General features: G+C 46.0%; 1 protein-coding gene across 2 annotated transcripts in view; it reads right to left on the minus strand.

The window, feature by feature from the left end:
- PANX1 (pannexin 1) overlaps positions 1-22897 on the minus strand; it is a 49406-nt gene extending 26509 nt beyond the window's left edge. Inside the window, exons 1-2 of one of the 2 annotated variants that reach the window (XM_038568298.1) lie at positions 22651-22776; positions 8501-8653 (exon numbers count right to left, since the gene is read on the minus strand). In XM_038568298.1, coding sequence (XP_038424226.1) covers positions 8501-8561 — 61 coding nt within the window. In that variant the 5' untranslated portion in view covers positions 8562-8653; positions 22651-22776. Of the gene's footprint in view, positions 1-8500; positions 8654-22650 lie in introns of both variants that reach the window. The other variant, XM_038568297.1, reaches the window with a different exon arrangement.
- Between the last annotated feature and the right edge of the window lie 2242 nt (positions 22898-25139).

Genomic DNA, 25139 nt, shown 5'->3' on the forward strand with positions numbered 1-25139 from the left:
GCTAATAAGCAAACAGATCTTAAAAGTTCTCATCACAAAATAAAAGACTATGTGAGGTGCTAGATGTTAGCTAAACTTACTGTGGTAATCATTTTACAATATATGCATCTGTCAAATCATTACATGGCATACCTTATATTTATACAACATCATATGTCAGTTACAGCTCAACACAACTGGAAGAATTCCGTAAAATCCATAAACATGCATAAAATATAGTATCAGTATTTGAAAAAAAAAAGAACATAATAGTGAAATCACAAATACTCAACTACTGTCAACATTTTGACACCTGTCCTCTCTATACATGTATACATAATACATAATTTCTTTTTCTTCCTGATCAGCTTGAGAGTAAGTTGCAAAGGTCATGACGCTTTTTCTCAGAAGTATATATCTTCTAAGGACAAAACATTCATATATGACCCAGTACAATTATCAATTTTTTTAAGATGCAATACTGCTATCTGTATTTGGATTTTCCTAACTCTCCTTTACAGAAACTTTCTCCCCCTCCTCTCAGGATCCAATCCCACACCAGACACCATGCATTCAGATGTCACGTGTCTTTAGTTGTCTTACCCTGGAAGGGTTCCATAGCCTTTCTCTGTCATCTGCGACCTTAACAGGGGTGAAGAACACAGGTCCTCTGTTTTGTGTGATGCCTCTTGATTTATGTTCATCTGACTGCATGCTCTGACCAGGTTCTGCACTGCAGGCAGGACTCCCACAAATGGGTATAGGGCCTCTGCAGGACACCTCAGGAGGCACCAAACATCAGTTTCCTTCAGGGCAAGTGATGTCACATATGACCGTTTCTTGGTTAAGCTGTTGTCAGGGCTGTGCCGTAAAAATGCCTTTTTCCCTGAGAAATAATTTGTCTGAGTGGAAATCTCTGACTGTGGACGTATCCCATTCCCCAGCAAAGTTTTCACCCCGTGGTAAATCAGACGCTTCTGCTGGGGTTGCAAATAGTTTTCCAACCTTATCCTTCCCTCTGTGTTTGTTAGTCACCATTATACTACAAAGAGGAACTTCCTCTTCCTCCAATTTACATTTTTCAGTATCAATATGGACTCATATAGTCTTTTTTCAAAACTTTACAAGCTGTCGCTGTTACCCATTTTGATGCTCAAACTGTTTCAAACCAGCTCCCATGTCCTTTGACACATTCCCCTTCATTTCTGAGCACTCTGCACATCATGGCCCAAGATGTTCTGGGTTCCTCTTATACGTTCCCTGCCCCAGCCCTCCCACTGGCCATTTCTTCAGGGAGCCCTTGGTTCCTTTTAGTGGGTAAGAAAATGTCTAAACCTAGGGATGCTGGATGTGCTCATTGCTACTGGGATGCCATTGCTCTTAGCTGCCTTCAGCAGACACAGCAAGGAAATCAGTGAGGTGTGTGTGTGTGTGTGTGTGTGTGTGTGTGAGAGAGAGAGAGAGAGGGACGGAAGGAGAGAGAGGGAGGGAGGGAGGGAGGGAGGGAGAGGGAGAGAGGGAGAGAGGGAGAGAGGGAGAGAGAGAGAGAGAGAGAGAGAGAGAGAGAGAGAAAGAGAGAGAGAGCTTATGCTGAATATTCAAATTCCAATTTAACACCATGGCCTTCCCCCAGTCCATATTTGTATCTTTTATCTTTTACAGAGAGACCCTCTAGATACCAAATATACCAACATAATTACTCATTTTCTCAACCCGAAAACTCACACAGAATAATTTCAGAATCTTTAAAGCAAATACATTTTCTGATTTTCATTTTAAAAGGTTTACTCTGGACGCTGTGTCAGTAATTGCCCATCCAGAGTCAAGAATAGAAGCAGACACAGGTCAAGAGTCTATCGCCATCGTGTAGGTGAGAGATGGTATGAAGAACCAGTCACAGCACACATTGGCTTCCAGTCTCTTCTGTTACCACTAGGTCCTAGCCCAGTCTGGGCACAAACACCTCTGCTGGGATGCCACTTATGTGTTAAAAAAAGAATAGTTGTCCTTGGCAAAATCACACAAAATCTGTACCAAGAGTATTAACCAAACAGCACCAATCCTGATAAAAACACACTAGTGTGATGAAGGGGTGTATAAGGAAGGCACCCAAGGATAAAAAGCAAAATGCACAAGGACTAGAGAGACCTGCCTGGAGGCATTTCTAAAACATGACACATGGCCAAATGGAGCCAAAAAGAAGAGCCTGTGGCAAATGGGCATCGTGTATACTCCAAGGCTTAAGAACCAGTGTGACTCCCCCATTATGCTGGTATTCCCCTGTGTACCCATCACACAGAAGCTCTTCCCATCACAGAATCGCCTACTAAAGGAGAATGGGAGTCATTTATTAAATACTATGATTAAATAGGAATTAAATGCTCTTGTTCAATTCAATGAAAGAGCCTATGGACTGGTTATCACTTAGTTCCATTTGTCAGATGCAGAAATAAGGCTCAGGGTAACTTCCAATGTCAGACAGTCAATACCGGGCATAGGTGTGACACAATCCTAAGTGTGTGGCCCTGCTCTTTGTCCAATGTGATGACAACCTGGGAATGAGTGACCAGGGAGGAGAGAAGATGGAGGCAGGGCAGGGAGGAGTGGAGAAGAACAGGTGCTGCGGGCAATGCCAGGCCAGCCAATGACACAAGAACCTGCAGGAAATGGCCAGCCTCAATCTTCCCAGAAGCCTGGGCCCACGCTCCAGGCCTGAGTTCATAAGAAAGTGTCATCAAAAACCAGAGCCAACCAGAGCCAACCAGAGCAGCCCCATGTGGTCAACAGCTGGTGCGTGAAGACCTACCCCCAAACACTTACTGCTGTTCTGTGCAGAATAAGATTGTTGGCAAGGTGAAGGCGATTGCAGGCATGGGCTTTACTCAGTAATGATGGAGGCTGGACCCACACAAGGGAAGGGACAGATCAGATAAACTGTATCTTCTGAAGTGTCATAGGGGGAATAGGAGATTTGAGAGACAGAATAGGTTCTTGTGGCAGTGCCAGACTTGCCGCACCTCTACCAAAGGAAACGTGGTCTTGACTTCTGCATTGTAAGAGTGTGGTGGGGAAACGAGGCACCATTTCAAAATGAACATAAGGATTCTGCCCAAAAAAGGATGTCAAGGGGCATGAGGTCAGCCTAAGAAAAATGTCGAATGAACAGGTCATTTAAAGGCCACGAGCAATGTCAGAGACACTTTTAAGTCGAAAAGGGTTAAAAGAAAGCTACTGTCTAGCCAGCCTTCACTGACACAGGGGTCTAATCTGCATGGGACCACTTGACAGTCCAATTAGATAGAGGGAAGGCCCGTGAGCTTCAAGGAGCAAATTAGGTACATCTATAAAACAGGGCTCTGGCCTCTTTATTCCTGAATATTGCTTTTAACAAACATCTCATTATGCTGAATAGCCACTGGGTTTTCTCTTTTACTAACAAGTCCCTTAACCTCCGTGTACCTTATTTTTCTCATCTGCAAAACCTCACAGAACTCCTATAAAGATCAAAGGAAGGGACACCTGGGTGGCTCAGTGGTTTAGTGCCTGCCTTTGGCCCAGGGCGTGATCCTGGAGTCCCGGGATCACGTCCCACATCGGGCTGTCTCTGCCTCTATCTCTTTTTCTCTCTGTGTCTCTCACGAATAAATAAATAAAATCTTAAAAAAAAAAAAAAGATCAAAGGAAATGCCTGCTATAGCACCAGCACACAGTAAGAACTCAATAAACAGTAGCTCCCATTTTTATTTCTATGCAGCAGGCACCAAGGCAAGCGCTGGAGACAGAGAGACAGTTTCCTTTGTCACATCCTGTATGACTTTCTTTAGTGCACTTAGAATGATCTGAATTTCACCTGTACTCACTGGTTTACTCGTTTGTCATTATCTTCTGTGGCTCTCAAACATCTGCACCATGAAAGCCTGCCATGGATAACTGGGATCTTAGATGTAATGGGGCCACAGCCTGAGACTAGACCCAACATTGTTGAGTCCTTTTGCATAATCTCTCCCTCAATGATGGCTTTTAAAAGCTAGCTTTGGGTTCTGGCAACAAAGGAACCCTACTGTGTAGGAGAAGGCCTTGAGTGTCTCAATCTGGTAATGAATCAGAGATTAGTGACTCCAACAAAACGAAAAGAACTTACAACTGTTACTATTATTTAGATAATCAGTCATGAGACTTCTTTGCAAATACAAAGGCATTCTGAGTAGACCATCACGGGTTTTGGGGTAAATGCTCTTTTCTCAAGAAACCTCAGAAAAGAAGAGAGACATCCAAGTTCATCTGAGCTGGGTATTTAATGGCACAGAGCCTCTGTGCCAGCAGAATGTCAGAGAGAGCCAAGGACCTTTGCCCTCCCCAAGTGCTCTCTTCTTCCTGTATCTACTATGGGGCAACAGAAAAGAGATGTTCTCCCTAAGGTACCCAGAATTCAATAGTGCTGAGCTCAACCCAAGGAGTCACTGAGCATCTACTGTGTACATAGTGCCATGTAGGACACACAGGGGATTCAAAGCTAAAGGCGGCATGATCCCTGTCCTCCGACAGCTTACAGTCCAGTGAGGGAGGCCAAGACTAAGAACCGCTAATGATAAGAGACAAAACAACCTGCATAAAGATAATGGCTAGGCCATGGCAGGTATTTCTATCTGAAGGGAGGAGGACCCAGGCTAGGGACCCGGCACAAGCAAACACCTGGAGTCTTCCAAGTTCACAGATGGTTATGAAGGGGAGCAGACCACTCTGGAACACAGAGTCCAGCTGGGGGTCAGGTAAGGGCCATCCTTGCAGACTTGACTCTATGGTGCTGGCAGGGAAGGGCTGGCAGGATGGGGTGGGGGAGCTGTGTTTTAATGTCCTCAGGGCTGTCATCCACACAGCCATGGTTCTGATGACCCACAGAGGCCGAAGTGCTGGGCTGGGAGGGACTGGCCATGACTGTTACAGAGCAGGTGGCCTCCCCAGCAGGGATGCAAGCAGTGGGGAGGACGATCCCACAGCAGCAGGGCCCAAGCCCCAGCATAAACGACCAACTTCTGTGCTGGGGTGTGAGCCTGCCTTGCTGCTCCTCACTCACAAGGCAGGTGAAGGGCCGAGTACACAGGTTTTGGAATCAGAGCCGCTTTCCAGCCGAGGTCTCACAGTGGATGGGTCATCTGCCAGGATTGAACCCAGGCAGTCTGGTTCCCAAACTCACTTCTCTTTCTTCCTTTCTTTTCTTTCTTTCTTTCTTTCTTCTTTCTTTCTTTCTTTCTTTCTTTCTTTCTTTCTTTCTTTCTTTCTTTCTTTCTTTCTTCCTTTTTTTCATTCATTCATTCATTCATTCATTCATTTGGGAGAGGAGAGTGAGTGATACAGAAAGCACAAATGGGGTGGAGTGGCAGAGGCAGAAGGAGAAGCAGACTCCCCACTGAGCAAGGAGCCACCGTGGGGCTGGCTCCCAGGACCCCAGGATCATGACCTGAGCTGAAGGCAGACACTTAACCAACTGAGCCACCCAGGTGCCCCCAAAACTCACATCTTAACTATCCCACAGTCTCTTAAAAGTGAAAAACATGTAACTGTCCAGAAGGGTTGCTGCTTAACAAACACTGTGCTCAGAGGACGTAGCACACAGGCAATGTCAGTCTATGGCAGCTTCATCTGGTAGAGAAGTGTTACCCAAAATACACAAGGAACTCTTAAAACTCAATAGTTAGGAAACAAACAACTGAATTAAAAATGGGCCAAGGAGTTTAACAGACACTTCACTAAAGAAGATACACAGATGGAAAATGAGCATATGAAAAGGGTCTCCACATCGTATGTCCTCAGAGACAGGCGAATTAAAACAGGGTACCAGTGTATGCCTCCTGGAGTGGCCAAAATCTGGAACACTAGCAATACCAAATGTTAGCAAGGATGTGGAGCAACAGGAACGCTCGTCCATTGTAACTGGGAAAGCACACACAGAGATACTCAGAAGACAGTATCTTATAAAACGAAGCATATTTTACACACGATCCAGCAATTGTGCTTAGTATTAGCCCAAAAGAAAACCCAGGTCTACACAAAAACTATGCATGGATATTTACGGCAGCTTTACTTATAACTGTCAAAACTTGGAAGTAGGGATCCCTGGATGGCTCAGCAGTTTGGCACCTGCCTTCAGCCCAGGGCGTGATCCTGGAATCCCAGGATCAAGTCCCACGCCGGGCTCCTTGCATGGAGCCTGCTTCTCCCTCTGCCTATGTCTCTGCTTCTCTCTCTCTCTCTGTGTCTCTCATGAATAAATAAATAAAATCTTAAAAAAAAAAAAAAACAACTTGGAAGTAACCAAGGTGTCCTTCAAAAGGGAAATGGATAAACTGTGGTACAATGGGATAATGGGACACTCAGCACCAAAAGGCAATGAACTATCAAGCCATGAAAAGACATGGAGGAAACATAAATATATATGACTAAGTGAAAGAAGCCAACAGGCTATAAACTTGTATGGTTCCAACTCTATGACACTGGAAAAGGCAAAACTAACAGACAGTAAATGATCAGTGGTTGCCAGGGGTTGGGGGGTAGGGCGTGGGAAAATAGAGCACAGAGGATTTTTAGGGTAGTGAGAATGTTCTGCATGATACCATAATGATGGACACATGTTGTTCACATTTTTCCCAAGTCCACACAATGTACGACTCTTGCAGGGGATATTGATAACGGGGAAGGCTATGCATGTGTTGGGGCAGGGAGTATAGAGCAGATCTCTGTACTTCCCCTCAGTTTTGCTGTGAACCTAAAAATGCTCTAAAAAAGTAAAGCCTCATCAAAAAATGTAAATGTGTATGTTTACATATGCACACCCAGGAGCTGTTAACACTGGTCCTAAAGACAGCAGAGGAAGGCAGGCAGTAAGGGCAGGCACAAGTGTCATTCCCCTTCAGGACGCTAACCTTCCACTGCCCCCACCCCCGGGGGCCTGGGCCAGGCCCTCCCAGAGCTGCAGCTTTTCACAGGCCCATAGCAGACAGGGCTTCCTGCTCCACCAGGTGATGAGCACCAATTGCTGGCTACCTAGGACCAGGCTTCCACACCAGCTCTGGCCCACTCCTTCCTCACCGCCCATGCCAGGCCAGGCTTCAAGTGACCATGAAGCCCCAGAGCAGAAAGCCACTGAATGGGACCAGCTCGGGGCCTTCCCAGATCAGCTCTAACATCCCGGGAGAGGCTGGCGAGCCCCCGCGTGCTCACAGCGCCCCCACTAAACTTTTATAAGATATCCTGGGCACGTGGGTGGCTCAGTGGCTGAGCATCTGGCTTTGGCTCAGATAGTGATCCCAGGGTCCGAGGATCGAGTCCCATATCAGGCTCCCTGCAGGCAGACTGCTTCTCCCTCTGCCTGTGTCTCTGCTTCTCTATGTCTCTCATGAATAAATAAAATCTTAAAAAAAAAACAAAAACTGTCCCATACAATGTACCATGGCAGAGTCCAAGACACCTGTGACAATCCTTGATCTCCAAGTGCACAGAGATCATCAGTCCAAATTCAACTGCAATAGCCCCTAACTAGTGTCTCTACAGCTGCAGTCCATTCTCACGGTGTACCTGGGGCAAGGTTTTAAAATTCGTATCTGATGATGCCCCGTACCGCTAAAAGCCCTCTGACTGCTCTGGATCAACACTAAAATCCAAATGCCACAGTTGCTCCATGACCACCAGGCCCTACCTGCCTCTCTCATCTTACACCAATCACTCCTCCCCCTGTTCCACAGGCCCCAGTAATACTGATCCTGTTCCCTTTTCCCCAGAAATAAAACCATGTCTGTCCTCCCCTAAGAGGCTCCGCACAAGCTGATGGGTAACTCAGTCCAGCGCCTCTCCTCATCAAGCCATCCCTAATGGGGAGGCTCCCCACCAGGGCACCTGTTCCAAAACACTTCTCATAGCCAGCATGCGGCAGTTACTGGGAGGCCATCCCCCCGGCCAGGCTGCAAGCTCCCAGGGGCAGTGCTCAGGGATGGGCCAAAAGGACAAGAACACGACTTAATGGAAACAAGATGTGAAAAAGAGTAATGACCCTAAGGTGGGGCAGGAACCACAGCACCAGAATCAAGAATCAGAAGGGTCCTGGAGGGCACCCAATAACTAATTTGAGTCCACTGTCCTCATGTTGCAAGGGCTCAGACTGATTCTGGGGCCAGATGCCTTTTGGGCACACATGCGCCATGCAGCTGTTCCTTGCCATTAAGCTATACAGGCATTCCTTCAGTTCTTTAACAGAGCATCACTTTCCTGTTTCGGTATTCACTCCACTGTGTGCAGAAAAGAAAACTGAAGGCATAAGGCTCAGTGAGTTCAGAGAGACTTAAAAGGAATGATGCCTCATTAAGAAGAAGAATCGCAAGATCACCAGGCTCTTTCCTCTAAGGGACCCAGGGGAAGGGACAGGAGGCTAGTGAGGTCCTGCCATCCAGGCTCCTCCTCTGGAGCTGAGCCTCCTACAGTCCTCTGAGTAGGGCCTGGGCATGAGTGAGAGCCGGAGAGAAGTGCTCACCTTGGCTGTGCTGGTTTATCATGATATTGCAGAACACCTCCAGATTGCAGATGCTTAACATGCACCGGCTTCAGCGTCAAGCAGCATGTACGAAACACAAGCCAGGTACCAGGCTGTTTTCCATGTATTATCTCACTTAACAGGCATCATTTTCTGTTTTGAAAAGAAAGCCTGGTCAGAGGAGAGGTGAGCCTCCCCAAATGAGGGAATAGAACTCTCTCTGTGCTTTTTGAAACTCTAAGGACCCTTACACAACACAATCATCAAACACGCAACAGATGTTAACATTTAGAAGAAAGAACTTTCTGAAAGACATCTTAACATTTCCCAAAAGGTATTTGTTAGTTCTGCTCACTGACCAAACTTAAATAGGGAACAGAGGGAAAGGATCTTTTTTTTTTTCTTTTTAACTTTCAGCTTAAAACAAATAAAAAGAAACAGGATAGATTGGGGTTGGGGGAGATTTCATAAGGCAATGATAACCAGCTGAGGCCTGATGGTCTCCCTAAGATCAAATACCCAAGGCCACAAGGCACCAGTAAATGGGCTGGAAAGAATGAGCAGTCCCTAGAACACTGCTCAGTGTTACAGCCAGAGCCCAGAACTATGTCTTGTGAAATCCCAGTGCAAATAGGGAACTACAAACCGAAACAGTGAGATGCCATTTCAATGAGAAGAGCAAATAGAAAACTCTGAAAATATCACACATCAGTAAAGCTGTAGGGACAGGCCTACTCCCCTCCATCGCCGGTAGGAGGGTGAGGGAATATTCTGGAGACCACCTGGAAGTACCTTTTATGTTTGGAATGTGCACATCTGTGACCCTTTAACTTCTTTTGTTTTTTTTTAAAGATTTTGTTTATTCATGAGGGACACAGAGAGAGGCAGACACACAGGCAGAAGAGAAGCAGACTCCATGCAGGGAGCCTGATGCAGGACTCGATCCCCAAACCGGGATCATGCCCTGAGCCAAAGCCAGACACTCAATCGCTCAGCCACCCAGGCGTCCTGACCCTCTAACTTCCAACTCCATCCTCCAGTTTGACCCTGGAGCACAGGTTCTCTGAGTGTGGTCCAGAACCTGAGAATCTTTCCATGGAAGATTGAAGTTCCGTGATGTGAGGCCTACTTTCACAGTAATAGCAAGTTTTATTTGCCTTCATATTCTCATTCTGAGTTTATACAGTGGGGTTTCCAGAGGTCACTGACATGGGAGATTGCCACACAATGAATGAAAAGCAGATGTGAAAATGCAGTGGTCTTCTATGAAGTCAGACATTGAGGAGATTTGGTAAAAGTGGAAAACAACATCACTCTTCTTACAAAATTTTTGGTTTTAAAGTTATTTTTTAAGAGATATATAGGGCAGCCCGGGTGGCTCAGCGGTTTAGCGCTGCCTTTGGCCCAGGGCGTGATCCTGGAAAGCTGGGATCGAGTCCCACGTCGGGCTCCCTGCATGGAGCCTGCTTCTCCCTCTGCCTGTGTCTCTGCCCCTCTCTCTGTGTGTGTGTGTCTCTCGTGAATAAATGAATCAAATAAAATAATAAATATATATATGTTGACATGTAATCAACGTATTATTTAAATTGTTTTCAAATTTTCTCAGTTTTAATTTTTAACATGATAAATACTGATAGATACAACCCCCAATCCAAAGTTCTCTGAAATCTTCAAAGGAATTTAAGAGCCTGAGGTATATAGGGGTCATGAGACCAAAAAGTTTAAGAACCACTGATCTAGAGAAACACATCTTGCCTGAGGAAGTACGTCCTAGGATGTTCCCTGAACAACCATGTATAGTAGGAAAATGCAGAGTGAACATACACGACCCTTAACTGAATGGTTAAATGAACTGGGGTGTAGTCCATACTATGGAAAATTATGCCATGCCTAAAAAGAATGAGGCAAATCTACATGAAACAACATGAAAATATCTCCAGGACACATTGCAGACAAATGAGCAAATTGCAAGCTCTTAATGCTTGGCATAATATTTTGTTTAAAATGCAGTAAGAATAAAATACAAATAAAACCATGTTTTTCCAAAGGAACACAGAGCAGCATAAAACACTAAGAAGTAACAGTAGTGGTAGTTACCTCAGGGAAAGAGACCAAGAGTAGGTGTGTCCAAAAAAGGGCAGGGCTTTCACTTTCTCTTGCTGTCTGAACTTGAACACAGACATACACAAACACACAGACTTAAAGATATGTGGCAAATTAGAATTTCGAATCGAGGAAGCTCCCTCCACTGTCACACCAGCAGCAGGTGGTGTGGGATGTATTGGGGCTGGTGCAGGGAGCATATCAGGAGTCTCACTGCCCAAAGCCTGTTTCATCAGCCGAAGCACTGAGGCAACATATAGCCTATTCATCCTTCCTCCTGGAATATTCACCGCATTCCAAACCAATTTGGAAGCTGTAATTCTTCTCGGAACCCATTTGTAATTGGTTACAACTTCCTGTAATCACAAAGATACTAGTAATAGCAGTGATCAAAATATGGAAGCTGCAGCAGCCTAAATAACATCCCAAAATGTGGCAATGTACTGGTTCTCATAACTATCGAAAAGAAAAAAGTGTCCAGTAGTTGAGATGACCTGACAAGTTCCAATAAGGACCTCTTGATCATGATCCTCTTTCTAAAATTCAGTAGCATTCTAAATATTTACTATATTATGAGGAATTTATCCCCTGAAGATGCAACACTCTGTGCTAGGCAAGTCAGACACTTCTACTGCTGAGCTTTGCTTTGGTTTCCTTGTTCATGGTTCCACTATTTCCAGATTTTATTTATTTAATTTACCCAGGTACCTCCTTGCATATAGGATGAAAGCAGTAACAGGATGGTCTGGTATTTTATGAGAATTAATAGACCAATAGAACAATACAAATAGCCCTAACAAGGCTTATTCACATCAGAGTTTATAATAAAGAAATCACCAGAGATCACTGGGTAAGGAATAAGTTCCTCAATAAATAACGATGAGGGAATTATCAGCAAGAGTCTTAATTTACAGTATCAAAAGACCAAAGCAGATTGAAGAGGTAAATTCAAATAAAATCATCAAAGATCATTAGAAAAAAACTAGATGGATATTTAACTGTCATAAGGAGGAACTACACTGGTCTAATCATAACAGAATTGAAGAAATAAAAATTTAAAAGGCAGACAGTTTTGACAATTTAAAATAATTTCTGCTCATCAAAACTAACCATAGTCACAATTCAAAGGTAACTGACAACTGGCAAGGAAGGTATCTGCCTTTAAGGATGGCCCCCAAATATCCGAAACTATCTTAGAAGTTAATAAAATCCATTGAGAAACCAACTTCCCCTCTGAAAGACAAGGAAAAGACACGAACAATTCACAGAATTATGTAAATGGTATAAGTATCTAGGGAAAAACATGCAATGCTGTGATTGAATCAATGTGACCTGAAACAACGGCATAGCTTTATCCATCTACTAAACTGTCAATGACAAACACTACGTGCTGCTGACGGTGGGAGAAGGGCCCTCTCCTACCTGCTGGTGGAAGTGGCAGGGGACGATCCTTCTGGAGGGTGGCCTGCCATGTCAATCAGAGTCCTGAAAATGTCTGCACACTCTGACCTCCTAATTGGACTTACACAATTTGTCAAAATACTGAAATCTTCATTGGAAAGAGAGCTCTGTTCAAGTGTGTCCTCCACAATGCTATTTATATTAGCAAACACATTGTGAAAGGGTTACATTTTGATATTCCTATTCAACATTCAATTTTGTAGCCAACAAAAAACAAGTTTAAGAATACATGGTAAGATGGCCCTGATTTAGTGTTTGATTTCTTAAGAAGTAGAAGCTGTCAGCTATGTAGATCTAAAAAGCCTCGGGGGAAGATATTACCAAGACATAAGAGTGGCTATCTCTGGCAGTAGAATTACTACTATTTTTTTCTCTTCTGTATTTTCCATATTTTTGACACTGAGCCCTGTCTTTATCATCAGATAAAAACATAAAATACAGAGAAAAAGGGGCACAAGCTTTAGAGAGGATGAATAAATCCGTGACAATGAAAAACCCCTTTCCCTGACACACACCTGTATCCCACAGACAGCCAGGCTTGCTTCAGTACTATACAGGTTCTCTCTGGGTCCCTGCACTCCTGGTCACCTATGTCCCCACACTGTCTGCCTCACTCAGCCAGAGCACAGTGGGCATGATGCTCCCAAACTGCCACCCCTTCTCCACTCTGGGCCAAACTTACTGCCTCAGTTAGGGGTTTGGGCAAAAAATCCAAGGAAGTACTGTGCAGAGGAAAGGTGGTGCTTATGTTTTTGTTTTTGTTTTTTTTAAAGGGTGTTGCTAATCCAAACTAGAAGCTGTAAAGGTTCCAAGATGTACTTTCAGTTTTTGCCAGTGGTGGAAATTCCATCTATTATGAAAGAATAGACTTTCTTCCATAGTTTCATTTTCCTTTCTTCCTTTTTTCTTGGGGCAGGGGTCGGGGTGGGGGCAAAGGACAAGGGGAGTAAATAATCAAAAATGGGTCTTCTAATTTCAAGTCAGGAAACAGTGTTCACTAAAACAAAAAGAATGCCTGCCAATGACAGCACACAATGGTTCCTTTTTCTCCACATCCTTGCCAACTTATTTTTTTTAATTTAATTTAATTTAATTTTAGCCATTCTGACAGATACACGTGATATTTCATTGTGGTTTTTTTTTTTTTTTCATTGTGGTTTTTATTTGCACTTCCCTGACTAGTGATGTTGAACATCTTTTCATGTGTCTGTTGGCCATGTGGATGTCTTTAGAGAAATGTCTGTTCATGTCTTCTGCCCATTTTTAATCAGACTGCTCTTTTTTTTTTTTTTTTGGTGTTGAGTTGCATAAATTCTTTATATATTCTAGATATTAATCCCTTATCAAATATATCATTTGCAAATATCTTCTCACATTTAATATCTTGCCTTTTTGTTTTGCCGATGGTTTCCTTGGCTGTGCAAAAGCTTATTATGTAATTCCAATCCCCTTATGTAATCCCAATAGTTTATTTTTGCTTTTATTTCCTTTACCTTAGGAGACATACTAGAAAAATGTAGCTATGGCTGATGTCAAAGAAATCACAGTCAACATTCTGTTCAAGGATTTTTATGATTTCAGGCCTCACATTTAGGTCTTAATCAATTTTGTGTTTATTTTTTTGTATGGTGTTAGAAATTGGTTCAGTTTCACTCTTTTGCATGTAGCTGTCCAGTTTTCCCAGCACCATTCATTGGAGACACTCTTTTCCCCACTGTAAAACTGATACAGGAAAATAGTACAGAGGTTCTTCCAAAAAATAAAAACAGAAATACTGTATGATCCAGTAATTCCACTACTGGGTATTTACCCAAAGAAAACAAAAACATAATTTGAAAAGATATATGAAGCTTTATGTTTAGTCCAGCATTATTTATAATAGCTAAGATATAGGAGTAACCTAAGTGTCCCCCAATAGATGAATGGATAAAAATGTGGTATGTACACATACACACACAGACAAAATATTATGCAGCCATAAAAAAGGATGAGATCTTGCCACTTAGGGCAAACAGATGGACCTGGAGAGTATTATGCCATGTGAAATAAGTCAGGCCACGAAAAATGAATACCATATGATTTCATCAGACATGAAATCTAAAAAACAAAACAAATGAATAAATAAACAAATAAGCAAAAAGCAGAACCACATCTATAAATACAGAAAACAAACTGATTGTTGCCAGAGGGAAGGGGCTGGGAGGAAGTAGCAAAATAGGTGAAGGGGAATGGGAAGGGTAATAAGAGCCCCAGCTATGGAATGATAAGTCATGGGAATAGAAGGTGTAGCATAGGAAATATAGGAAATTGACTATAGGAAATATAGTCAATGATATTTTAGTAGCACTGTATGGTGACAGAAGGGACCTATACTTGTGGTGGGCACAGCGTAACACAGAGATGCTGAATCATTATGCTGTATACCTGAAACTAATATAACATTGTGTGTCAATTAATGCCAAGTAAAAACATTAAAAAAATAAAATAAAAAAGAAAACAGACCAAATGCTGCTTGGGTAAGTTCTAGTTACTTTAAAATTGATCTCATCATTACTAAATGTTTGCTTATCTTCTCTCAATTCACATTCCTTCCTCTATTATTGTTTATTTGAGTCAGTTCCAATGATACTATTCAGAGTTTCCAAATATTTTTGACAAACTTTTTTAAAACTAACCCTTTGAAGATACATAAAATTCCATCTTCCAGACAATAGAATAACTAACACTCAGGATCCAGTGGGACTGGATATTCTGTTCATTCACACACTCTGTTGAATGTCTACTATGTATCAAGTCTTAGTTGGAAACTATGGATATAGCAGTCAACCAGAGGACAGAGGGTTCCTGCCCTCCAGAAACTTATGGTCTGGAAAGGAAGGAAGCTGAGAAACTTATGGTCTGGAAAGGAAGGAACAACTAAGAGCGCACAAAGAGAGACTCCGAGAATTAAATGATAGTTTGAGAAAGAATAACATTCATCTCATTGGGATTGCAGAGGGCATGGAGAGAGAGAAAGAGAGGACCAGATACACATGAACAAATCATGTCTGAGAATTTCCCTAATCTGGGGAAGGAAACAGGCATCCATATCCAAGAGATAGAGAGGAACCCCCACCGAAATCAACAAAAACTGATCACCACCCCAACATATAATAGTGAAGCTTGCAAATTTCAGAGATAAAGAGAAAATCCTAAAACCAGCTTGAGAAAGAGATTCCTAACTTCTATTGGGAGAAACAGATTAATAGCAGACCTATCCACAGGGATCTGGCAGGCCAGAAAGGGCTGGCAGGATATATCCAGGGTACTAAACTAGAAAAATGTGCAGCCAAAAATACTTTATCCAGTAAGACTGTCATTCAGAATTGAAGAAAGATAAAGAGTTTCCAGGATAGGCAAAAACTGAAACTATATGTGACCACCAAACCAGTTCTGCAAGAAACATTAAGGGGGACCCTGTAAACAAAGAGGAAGCCCAAAGAAACAATCCATAGAAACAGGGACTGTATAGGTAATATTATGACACTAAATTCATATCTTTCAATAGTTACTCTGAACGTGAATGAGCTAAATGATCAGTCAAGACAGAGGGTATTGGACTGGATAAAAAAGCAAGACCCATCTACATGCTGTCTACAAGAGACTCCTTTAGACCTAAGGACACCTCTAGCCTGAAAATGCAGAGGTGGAGAACCATTTACCATTCAAATGGTCCTCAAAACAAAGCTGGGTTAGCAATCCTCATATGAGATAAATTAGATTTTATATTAAACACTGTAGTAAGAGATGAAGACGGACACTATATCATACTTAAAGGGTCTATCCAACAAGAAGACCTAAAATTATGAATATTTATGCCCCTAATGTGGGAGCAGCCAAGTATATCAACCAATTAATAACCAAAGTAAAGAGACACATAGATAATACATTAATAGTAGGAGACTTCAATACTCCACTTTCAGCAAAGGGCAGATCTTTTAAGCAAAACATCACCAAAGAGACAGGGCTTTGAATGACACACTGGATCAGATGGATTTCACAGATATATACAGAACATTCCATCCTAATGCAACAGAATACACATTCTTCTCAATTGCGCATGGAACTTTCTCCAGGATTGAACCACATATTGGGTCACAAATCAGGTCTCAACGGACACCAAGAGACTGGGATTATTCCCTGCATATTTGAGACCACAATGCTTTGAAACTACAACTCAATCACAAGAAGAAATTTGGAAGGAACTCAAACACTTGGAGGTTAAAGAGCATCTTACTGAAAAATGAATGAGTCAACCAGGAAATTAGAGAAGAATTAAAAAGATTCATGCAAACCAACAAAAATGAAAGCACAACTGTTCAAAATCGTTGGGATACAACAAAGGCGGTCCTAAGAGGGAAATACATTTCAATACAAGCCTCCCTTTAAAAAGCTGGAAAAACAACAGCAAATGTTGGTGAGGATGTGGGGAAAAGGGAACCCTCTTGCACTGTTGGTGGGAATGCAAGCTGGTATAGCCACTGTGGAAAACTGTGTGGAGGCTCCTTAAGTTAAAAATAGAGTTACCCTATAACTCAGCAATTGCACTATTGGGTATTTACCCCAAAGACACAGATAGAGTGAAACGACAGGACACCTGCATTCCAATGTTCGTTGCAGCATAGTCCACAATAGCCAAACTGAGGAAGAAGCCATGTCTCTCCTTCGACAGACAAACAGGTAAAGAAGATGTGGTCTATATATACAATGGAATATTACTCAGCCATCAGAAAGGATGAATACCTACCATTTACACTGATGTGGATGGAACTGGAGGATATTATGCTGAGTGAAGTCAGTCAGTCAGAGAAAGACAATCATCATATGGTCTCACTCATACATGGAAAATAAAAAATATGAAAGGGACCATAAGGGAATGGGGGAAACTGAGTGGGAAAAAATGAGAGAGGAAGACAAACCGTGAGAGACTCGACTCTAGGAAACATGTGGAGGGTTGCAGAAGGGTAGGAAGGGGAATGGGGTAACTGGGTGACAGGCTCTAAGGAAGGCGCATGATGAGAGGAGCACTGAGTGTTATACCATATGTTGGCAAACTGAATTTAAATAAAATAAAATAAAATAAAATAAAAGGCAAAAAAAAAAAAGAAATTTTGAAAGAACCTAAACGTGCCTCATTAAGAGTACTTAAATCAATTATAAGAATATATGACGCTCTGTAAGAACATGGATGGAGCTAGAGAAAGACAAATACCCTATGATTTCACTCACATGTGAAATTTAAGAAACCACCACCACCAACAAAAAGAGACAAACAAAAAAAAGACATTCTTAAATACAGAGAATGAACTGGTGGTTGCCAGAGGGGAAGTGGGTGAGGGGATGGGCAAAGGAGTGAGTAATGCAGGGAAGTGCTGAATCATTACAGCATACACCTGAGATTAATATAACATTGTAAGTTAATTATACTTTAATTAAAAAAATAGTGAGGTAATGCCTATGTACTAACATGGAACACCCTCCAAAACATATGAAGTGGGAAAACGCAAACCACTATGTAGGACTCAATTAGTTTTTAAAAGAATGTATACCTGTGTACTCATGAGAGGAAGGAGACTTTGAGGCTGTTCTAAGCATCCATAATGGTAAGTTACCTCTAGCACATGAAGGTGGTTTATGCATCATTTACCATGAGAATGTTTTTAGGTACTATTTGTACAATAAAAATACAACAGTAAAAAAGAAAAAAAAAATTAACCCAGAAAAATTGTACCCATCAGTAGCCTCTCCTGAGTGGAGGAAACACAGGGAGAACTGTAAGCTAATAGTATCAGAAGCAGCTATAGTTAGCATCTAGGTCTGTCCTTCGGCTCGACGGGGCTTGGGGCGGTGTCGGGCTGGCCTAATGCTGGCCCTGTAAAACTAGTCCCGACAGACCAGATCCCTCTGCCCAGAACTGCAGGTGCTCGTTGGGAAGGCAGCAGGGAGAGAAGGCTCCCCCGGCAGACAAAACACCTTTTCCAGGGGTCTGCTGGCTGCCCCCGCTGCTCATCTGGTCCAGCCAGCCTGGCTCAGGGCAAGAAGCACCCTGGCAGGAGATGGAGGCTCTCCTCTCCCAGGGCCTCCTGACATGCCAGGTTAGGGCACCAGAGAAACAAAGCAGGAGGAATACCTTGGCACCAGGACCTATATATATACAGCCCTAGGCCAATGGCATGGCAGCCCCTGTGGAAAGACTCCAAGAACATGGGTCCCACTGATGTTGAAAGGTAGCTTAGGGAATCTATTTCTTTAATAGCTTAGATAAATGCTCTTAAAACCTCAGAGCTTAAAGGCCATGTAGCCTACTTAGGCATTCTTTTTTGTTATTTTTTAAGTAGGCTCCATGCTTAGCATGGAGCCCAATGTGAGACTTGAACTCAGGACCCTGAGATCAAGACCTAAGCTTAACTGACTATGCAAGCCACCCACGCACCCCTACTGATGCTTGTATTCTACACAGAGTTGTCACCCACCTATTTCTAAACTCTAAACTCTGGGGATAGGTGTATTAGAACAAGGGTCCTTCTGTGGCATAGAACTTTGCCTCCCTGCAGCTTCCACACTGGTGACACGTGTGTGTTCTCCGGGCCACAGGAAATGGCATTCATCTGCCTGACCAAGTAGAGTGCTTCGACATTACAAACACAGCTCCCTCTTCATCATGAAATACTGCCAAAGGGAATCCGGGGTACACGGAATATAATCCACACTTATAAGTCAAACAGGGCAACTTGGCTCCCTCCCATGATGACCTGTATCCGTGAATGCTATTATTGGGGACAGACATCAGGATAGAAACCACAACTCAGCATGACTTGTGTTCTCAAATGCCGGGTAGCCCAGCGACTGGGAAGTCTCTCTCTCCATGCCAGGAACCCTTGTCTCTAGCTGGTGAATTCCAGGCACTGGGTGGGACCTGGCAACTGGAATTTTTGACCTAACCTTATCCTTGGAACCTGGCTTCCTTTCTTCCATGCTTTCCCTTCCCCAGAATGCCCCTGCTTCCTCTGAGCCCAGCCACAGTCCAAGGGAGAACCCCAGAGAGTCCTTAATGTGCTCCAGCATTTCCTTCATTGTATTTTTATTGAGCACTTGTGTACAAGACATGAGGCAAGGCAAGGGGAGAGAAAAAGTTAGGGCCCGTAAAACAGAGTGTCAGTTCTCCCTTCTCTGGCTTCCATCCCAGTCTTCCTAGTCCAGGCACGATGACATGGAAACTGTCTTCTGCTGTGTGCCAAGTTAATGTAAAGTTGGGTTGTTGGTTTTTGTGCAAACCCAGCTTACCTTATGGGGAGCTGGGCCTGGAGTGTTTTAGACCAGCAGAGTTAGAAGTATCAGGCCTCACTAGACCAGGTGTGTGTTTTAATTCTTACATTAGTTCAACAGCCAGTAGCTCACTATCCCAAAGCCTTCCAAATGCTCCTGGCTACACTTCAGGGGTTAAGGATGTCTCCTAGCAGGGGCGCCCCTGAAAAGGTGATTTTTCACATTTTATATATACACACCACCACCCGTGGGAAAAGAGTGAGATTTCCTGCTCTTCCCTATCAGCCTGGCTGGACTGACCTGACTCTCACTGTCCCAATTGAGTACTCAACCAGACAGGTCTTCCCCAGTCCAGCTGGCTTCATCCCACATGCCTGAAGCATCTGAGAAGAATGGGAGTCTGCTCCACAGCTTCCCCCAACCTTCACCTGCTTGGGGCTCAGAGCATGACACTGTCTTGCCACTGAATTACATGCTGCTGAATGTCACCTGTCAACATGTCTGTCCTAGCACCCAGATAGGAGGTAAACTCTTACAGGGTGGGAGGAAGACCATGCCTCAAACTCCTTTCTTGTCCCACTCAACACACAGCAGTGCTCTGTGCATAGCGTAAGGTCAGACTCCTGCTGGGTGAAACCATTCCCAATGCCAGCCAAATGCCTCTCAGCCCATCAACTTAAACTTGTTGAAAGTGCTTCTGCTTTCTGAATCCCTCTAGTATGGGGGGGTGGGGTAGATGTCAACTTTGATCACCAAGGGTAACCAACTCCCTCCTCCTGGCATCAGGTGCCCAAGACTGTTACTCCTCCATGACAGGGACTGTGCCTCATTTATTCCTGGGCCCTCGGGGCATAGCACTGGGTCCAACCCATAGCTGGTACCCAAAGAACATCTGCTGAAGGGAGAGATTATCTCTAGGACCCAAGCTGCTTGGTGGTTTTCCTTTCTACTAGAAGTCCCAACTCCTGATCATCTGGAAGGCGGAAGGAAACCCCAGGACTATGCCTGCCCAAAGACAAAAAAACTGATCACGTATTCTCCACAATGAATTTGGCAACTTCCTGCCACACTGAACAACTTAGTGCTGTAGATCACAAAATTAAGCTTACCATAACCCTCTTCTAACTAACTCCTCCTGCAACTTCACTATTCTCATCAAGAGTACCACCATTCTCAGGGTACCTGGGGGGCTCAGGCTTCTGACCATGATTTCGGCTCAGGTCATGATCTCAACATCATGAGATCGAGCCCCCGTATCAGGCTCTGCACCCAGTGGGAAGTCTGCTAGATATTCTCTCCCTCGGCCCCTCTCCACCACCTGCTCTGTGCATGTGCTCTTTCTCTCTTTCTAAATAAATAAATCTTTAAAAAACAAAAATCCCCCCCACCATTCTCCAATCATTCTGGGCTGCAGCCTTTCTATCAACTCTGGTCATATCTGCCCTTCATTGCCTATTAAAAACTAGGTACCCAGGTGCCACTTATTGCTCCTTGATCTCTTAGAATTCACCCCTTCCCATCCTTTCCCTTCAAATCTTGGCCCCCATCCATGCACAAGACGTCAACCAAGGCCCCATCTTCTGGCATCTGGCCTCCCTAGCTCCGATTCTCCTCCTTGATCCCAGACCCTACAGGATACCATCAGGCTTATTCAGTACTGTTTTCAACCAGTCCATCCTCTGCTCACACAATAACTTTGCACTTTTAAAACTACCAAGCCTGTACGCCTCTGTTCTAACGGACCTGGACCCATATTCATGCTCATAACCCAAAACTGTGACTAACACTCCTCCTCAGGGAGTATAGTCATTATCTTTCTCCTTCCAGGAACATATATAACATTCTCTGCGATCTCAGAATCTTTTTTTTTTTTTTGGTATATTTTTTATTGGAGTTTGATTTGCCAACATACAGTATAACACCCAGTGCTCATCCTGTCCAGTGCCCCCCTCAGTGCCCGTCACCCAGTAACCCCACCCCCGCCCTCCTCCCTTCCACTACCCCTTGTTCATTTCCCAGAGTTAGGAGTCTCCCATGTTTTGTCACCTTCTCTGATTTTTCCCACTCATTTTCCTTCCTTTCCCCTATAATCCCTTTCACTATTTTTAATATTCCCCCAATGAGTGAAACCATATAGTGTTTGTCCTTCTCCGATTGACTTACTTCACTCAGCATAATACCCTCCAGTTCCATCCACGTTGAAGCAAATGGTGGGTATTTGTCGTTTCTAATAGCTGAGGAATATTCCATTGTATACATAAACCACATCTTCTTTATCCAGTCATCTTTTGATGGACACCGAGGCTCTTTCCACAGTTTGGCGATTGTGGACATTGCTGCTATGAACATTGGGGTGCAGGTGTCTCAGTTTTTCACTGCATCTGTATTTTTGGGGTAAATCCCGAGTAGTGCAATTGTGATCTCAGAATCTTAACAAAGGTCTCACCTCTGCTTATGCAAATTCCACTGTGCTCCACGGCCAGAAGCCAGCACCATTTCTCACATAGGCTTTCCCCCAGGCCCAGCCCCACCGTCCTCTCTTCTCTCCCACCGCCCATCAAACTGTTTCTAGCTGCTTTCCTGCTGACTCGAAAGTATCCTTTTTCTATGCTTCAGCTCTTGAGGAAGACCAGAGAGTCTTATTAGGCAACCACAAGATCCTGCCCCAGACACTGGCACCTCAGACGCGTTATTATGAGTAAACGACAGTCCACGTGAAGGGGGCTTGTTCATCCCCCATTCATAGTAAGGCCGTTCAGATGGAGGATTCTGGGATCCCACTAATACCAGCCAAGGGCAGTCATTTCCCATCATTCACAACCAACCCCCCAGAGCTCAAGTCTCGGTATCGACCAGTGAGATAAAGAAGGGAGCGCACAGCTTTCACGGAGTCCTCTTCTTCACGCCCTCCGCTCAGCCGCTCCGGAACTTCTCTGCTCCAAAATTGTGGATAATTACGCAAATGTGGGAGAGAGAGGACGGGATGAGGAGGCCGTGGTTTCCACAAATCTGATAGCGAGGGCAGGACACGCACTCCAGGGCGCAGTCGGGATCAGCGGGGTGCAGGCAGAACGGGGGGGGGGGGGGGATGCAAGCGGGATCCGCAGGGCCACAGCCTGCACCACGTGCGCAAAGAACACTCGAGGCCATCAGCCCGGGGCTGCCTTTCTACCCCGCGTCCCCGCCACGGGGCGCGCAGTCAGACCACGTCCCGCAGACCCGGGACCGCGGCCCACGCGGCTCGCGCCGCCGCCCGGCCCCGCCCCTCCGCCCGGCCTTACCCGTCGAGATTTCCTGCGCGAAGGCCAGCGAGATGAGCAGCAGCGGCAGCCCCACGGCGATGTACGTGACCATCTTGTCCACCGCCAGCTCCAGCCGCAGCCCCTTGAACTTGGGCTCCGAGGGCTCCTTCAGCAAGAAGTCCGAGAACACGTACTCGGTGGCCAGGTGGGCGATGGCCATGGCCGCGGCGGCGCGCTCAGGCCCCGGGCCCAGGGGGCGGGGCGGGCAGGCCGGGACCCCCGCCTCGGGACCGCGGCGCCGCGCCTTCGCCGTCCCCTGCCGCCCCCGCGGATTTCGCTTTCCCTTTGCCGGCTCCCGGGCCGCTCACACATGCGCCAGCCTTTGTGCGCCGGGGCGCGCGGCTGCCTATGAGGCCCAGCGCCGCCGCCGCGCCCCCGCCCGCGCTCCGCCCCGCCCCCGCCCGCGCCCCCGCCCGCGCCCCGCCCGCGCCCCGCCCCCGCCCGCGCCCCGCCTCGCCCCCGCCCGCGCTCAGCCAGCCCCGAGCCGGCCCCGGGTGCGCTCCCGCCTCGCCCGCCCCCCGCGCCCCGCCCCGCCCCGCCCCGCCCCGCCCGCGCCCCGCTCGCCCCGCCCAGCTCTTCCGGAACCCGAGGTCTTCCGAGCTCCTCCGACAGCCGGGCGCGCGGAGCCGCGGGGGACAGGTGGCCCGCCCAGCACGGCGATCCCCGGCGGAGCAGCGGCGCCACGGAAACGCCCCGCCCCTTCGGCCTCAGCGCCCCCTCCCGCCCGCCTTGCTGGGCCGCGGTTTCCCCGCAGCTCTGCACGGTGGACTCCGCTTAAGAGGAGCTGCAGACGCTGCCAAGGGCCACGGCTGCCCCGGAGCCCAGCGGCCGGCGTGGAGGACGGGACTCTGCACCCTCCGCGCCTCGGCGACCGCGCCCGGGGGGCCGAGCCTCCAGCCTCCGCCGTCCGCGCGTGCTGCCTGTGGGCGCTGCCGACCGCCGCTGCCGACCCGCCTCCAGGAGGTGGAGCCTGAGAAGCGCGAGGAGATGCTGCGGCGGGCAGAACCCGCAGGCGGGAGGGCCCTCGGGCTGCGCTGCCGCCCCCGCCCTTCCCACCCGGGCCGCCCCCCCCGCCCCCCGGCTGCGCTCAGGTCCCTCGCGCACGTCTCCACCTGTCCTAGCCTCCGATCGCTCAGCCAGCAGTTTACACCGCCCTCCGCCCGGGTGGCTCCCAGGACTTCGGACTCCGAGGACCCAGGAACGCAGGCCTTATCTTCCTCTCCGGCTGAACTCCGGTCCTCCCCAGCTGGCGGAAAGCGCCGCCATCCACCCAAGCCAGAGCCTCCAGCGTCGTCTTTAAGCTTCCAGTTCTCCCAGCTGCCATAGTTTGGAAAGTGAATTTCCAAATTCACTTGGTCCTCGCCAAGTGAAAAGGTGATGGTTTTTCTCCACATGCACCGCCAGCACTGGGATTTAGGCCACCGTCCTTTCCCTTTCTCTTTCTCTCTGTATATTCTTTTATTGGACTTCGACTTGCCAACATATAGTAGAACACCCAGTGCTCATCCTTTCTCTTAACCGCATACAGCGGTGGATCGCATAGGCATAGGCGTATAAGCCACTTTTCTCCCACAGCGGCCAGAGGGAGCTTTGAAAAGCTCCAATCGGATGGTGTCACTGCCCTACATAAAGTGTGTGTTGCTTTTAGGATAAAATCCAAATTTCTTAGCGTGGCCACTGCCTGCCTCACCAAGCTTCACGATCTCCCCCATGGGTTCCTCAGGTTGATTAGCCAGGCCCCCTGCCTTTTGCGTAAATTGCCCTCGGCCCTGGCAGAGTTTTTAAACTTTAGCAGGGAGTCAACGCACGTTTGTGGAATTCAAAATAGAGGCAAGAAAGAGAACTTGTTAGGACGTGGGAAGTACAGAAATCTGACACTGGTATAGATGAAGATGAAGGTGAGGGAGTCAAAGATGAAGAGGTTGGGCCAGAGAAGGTAGTCTGAACGTTTTTTTTCCCCCTGGGCATTAGGCAGTTTGGGGAGGGGAGTGATACAAATAGTGTTGGGCTTTAAAAGGCTTAATCTTCCAGCCCTGTATAAAATGGATGGGGAATGCAGAGTGGAGGCAGGGAGGCCAGGTGAAAGGCTGTTGAAATGTTGCACATGAAGTATAACAGGAACCCAAACTGGTGCTCTGTCTTTGGTAGAGATGAATGACAGAGGAGGGTGACGAAGGGAGCCGTTTTTCCTACCAAAAAAAAAAAAAAAAAAAATCACATCAGTCTAACGTGCCAGGTTTTTTTCCGGACACAATAAGAAAGCAAGAGCCTGGGTTCAGCTCCAGGATTTGCCACCCAGATTTGCCGTGTGACCAAGGACATATCACTGGAAATCTCTAAGTCTCAATTTCCTTATTTGTTGAATACAGATAATACCACCTACCTCATGGGGCTGTTCTGAGGATTACATGTATGTAATAGTGCATGCCACGTCCTGGGCACTGAACCTTTGGTAGCTGTCATTACCA

Source organism: Canis lupus, chromosome 21, assembly GCF_011100685.1.
Source record: "Canis lupus familiaris isolate Mischka breed German Shepherd chromosome 21, alternate assembly UU_Cfam_GSD_1.0, whole genome shotgun sequence".
NCBI classification, from domain to species: domain Eukaryota; kingdom Metazoa; phylum Chordata; class Mammalia; order Carnivora; family Canidae; genus Canis; species Canis lupus.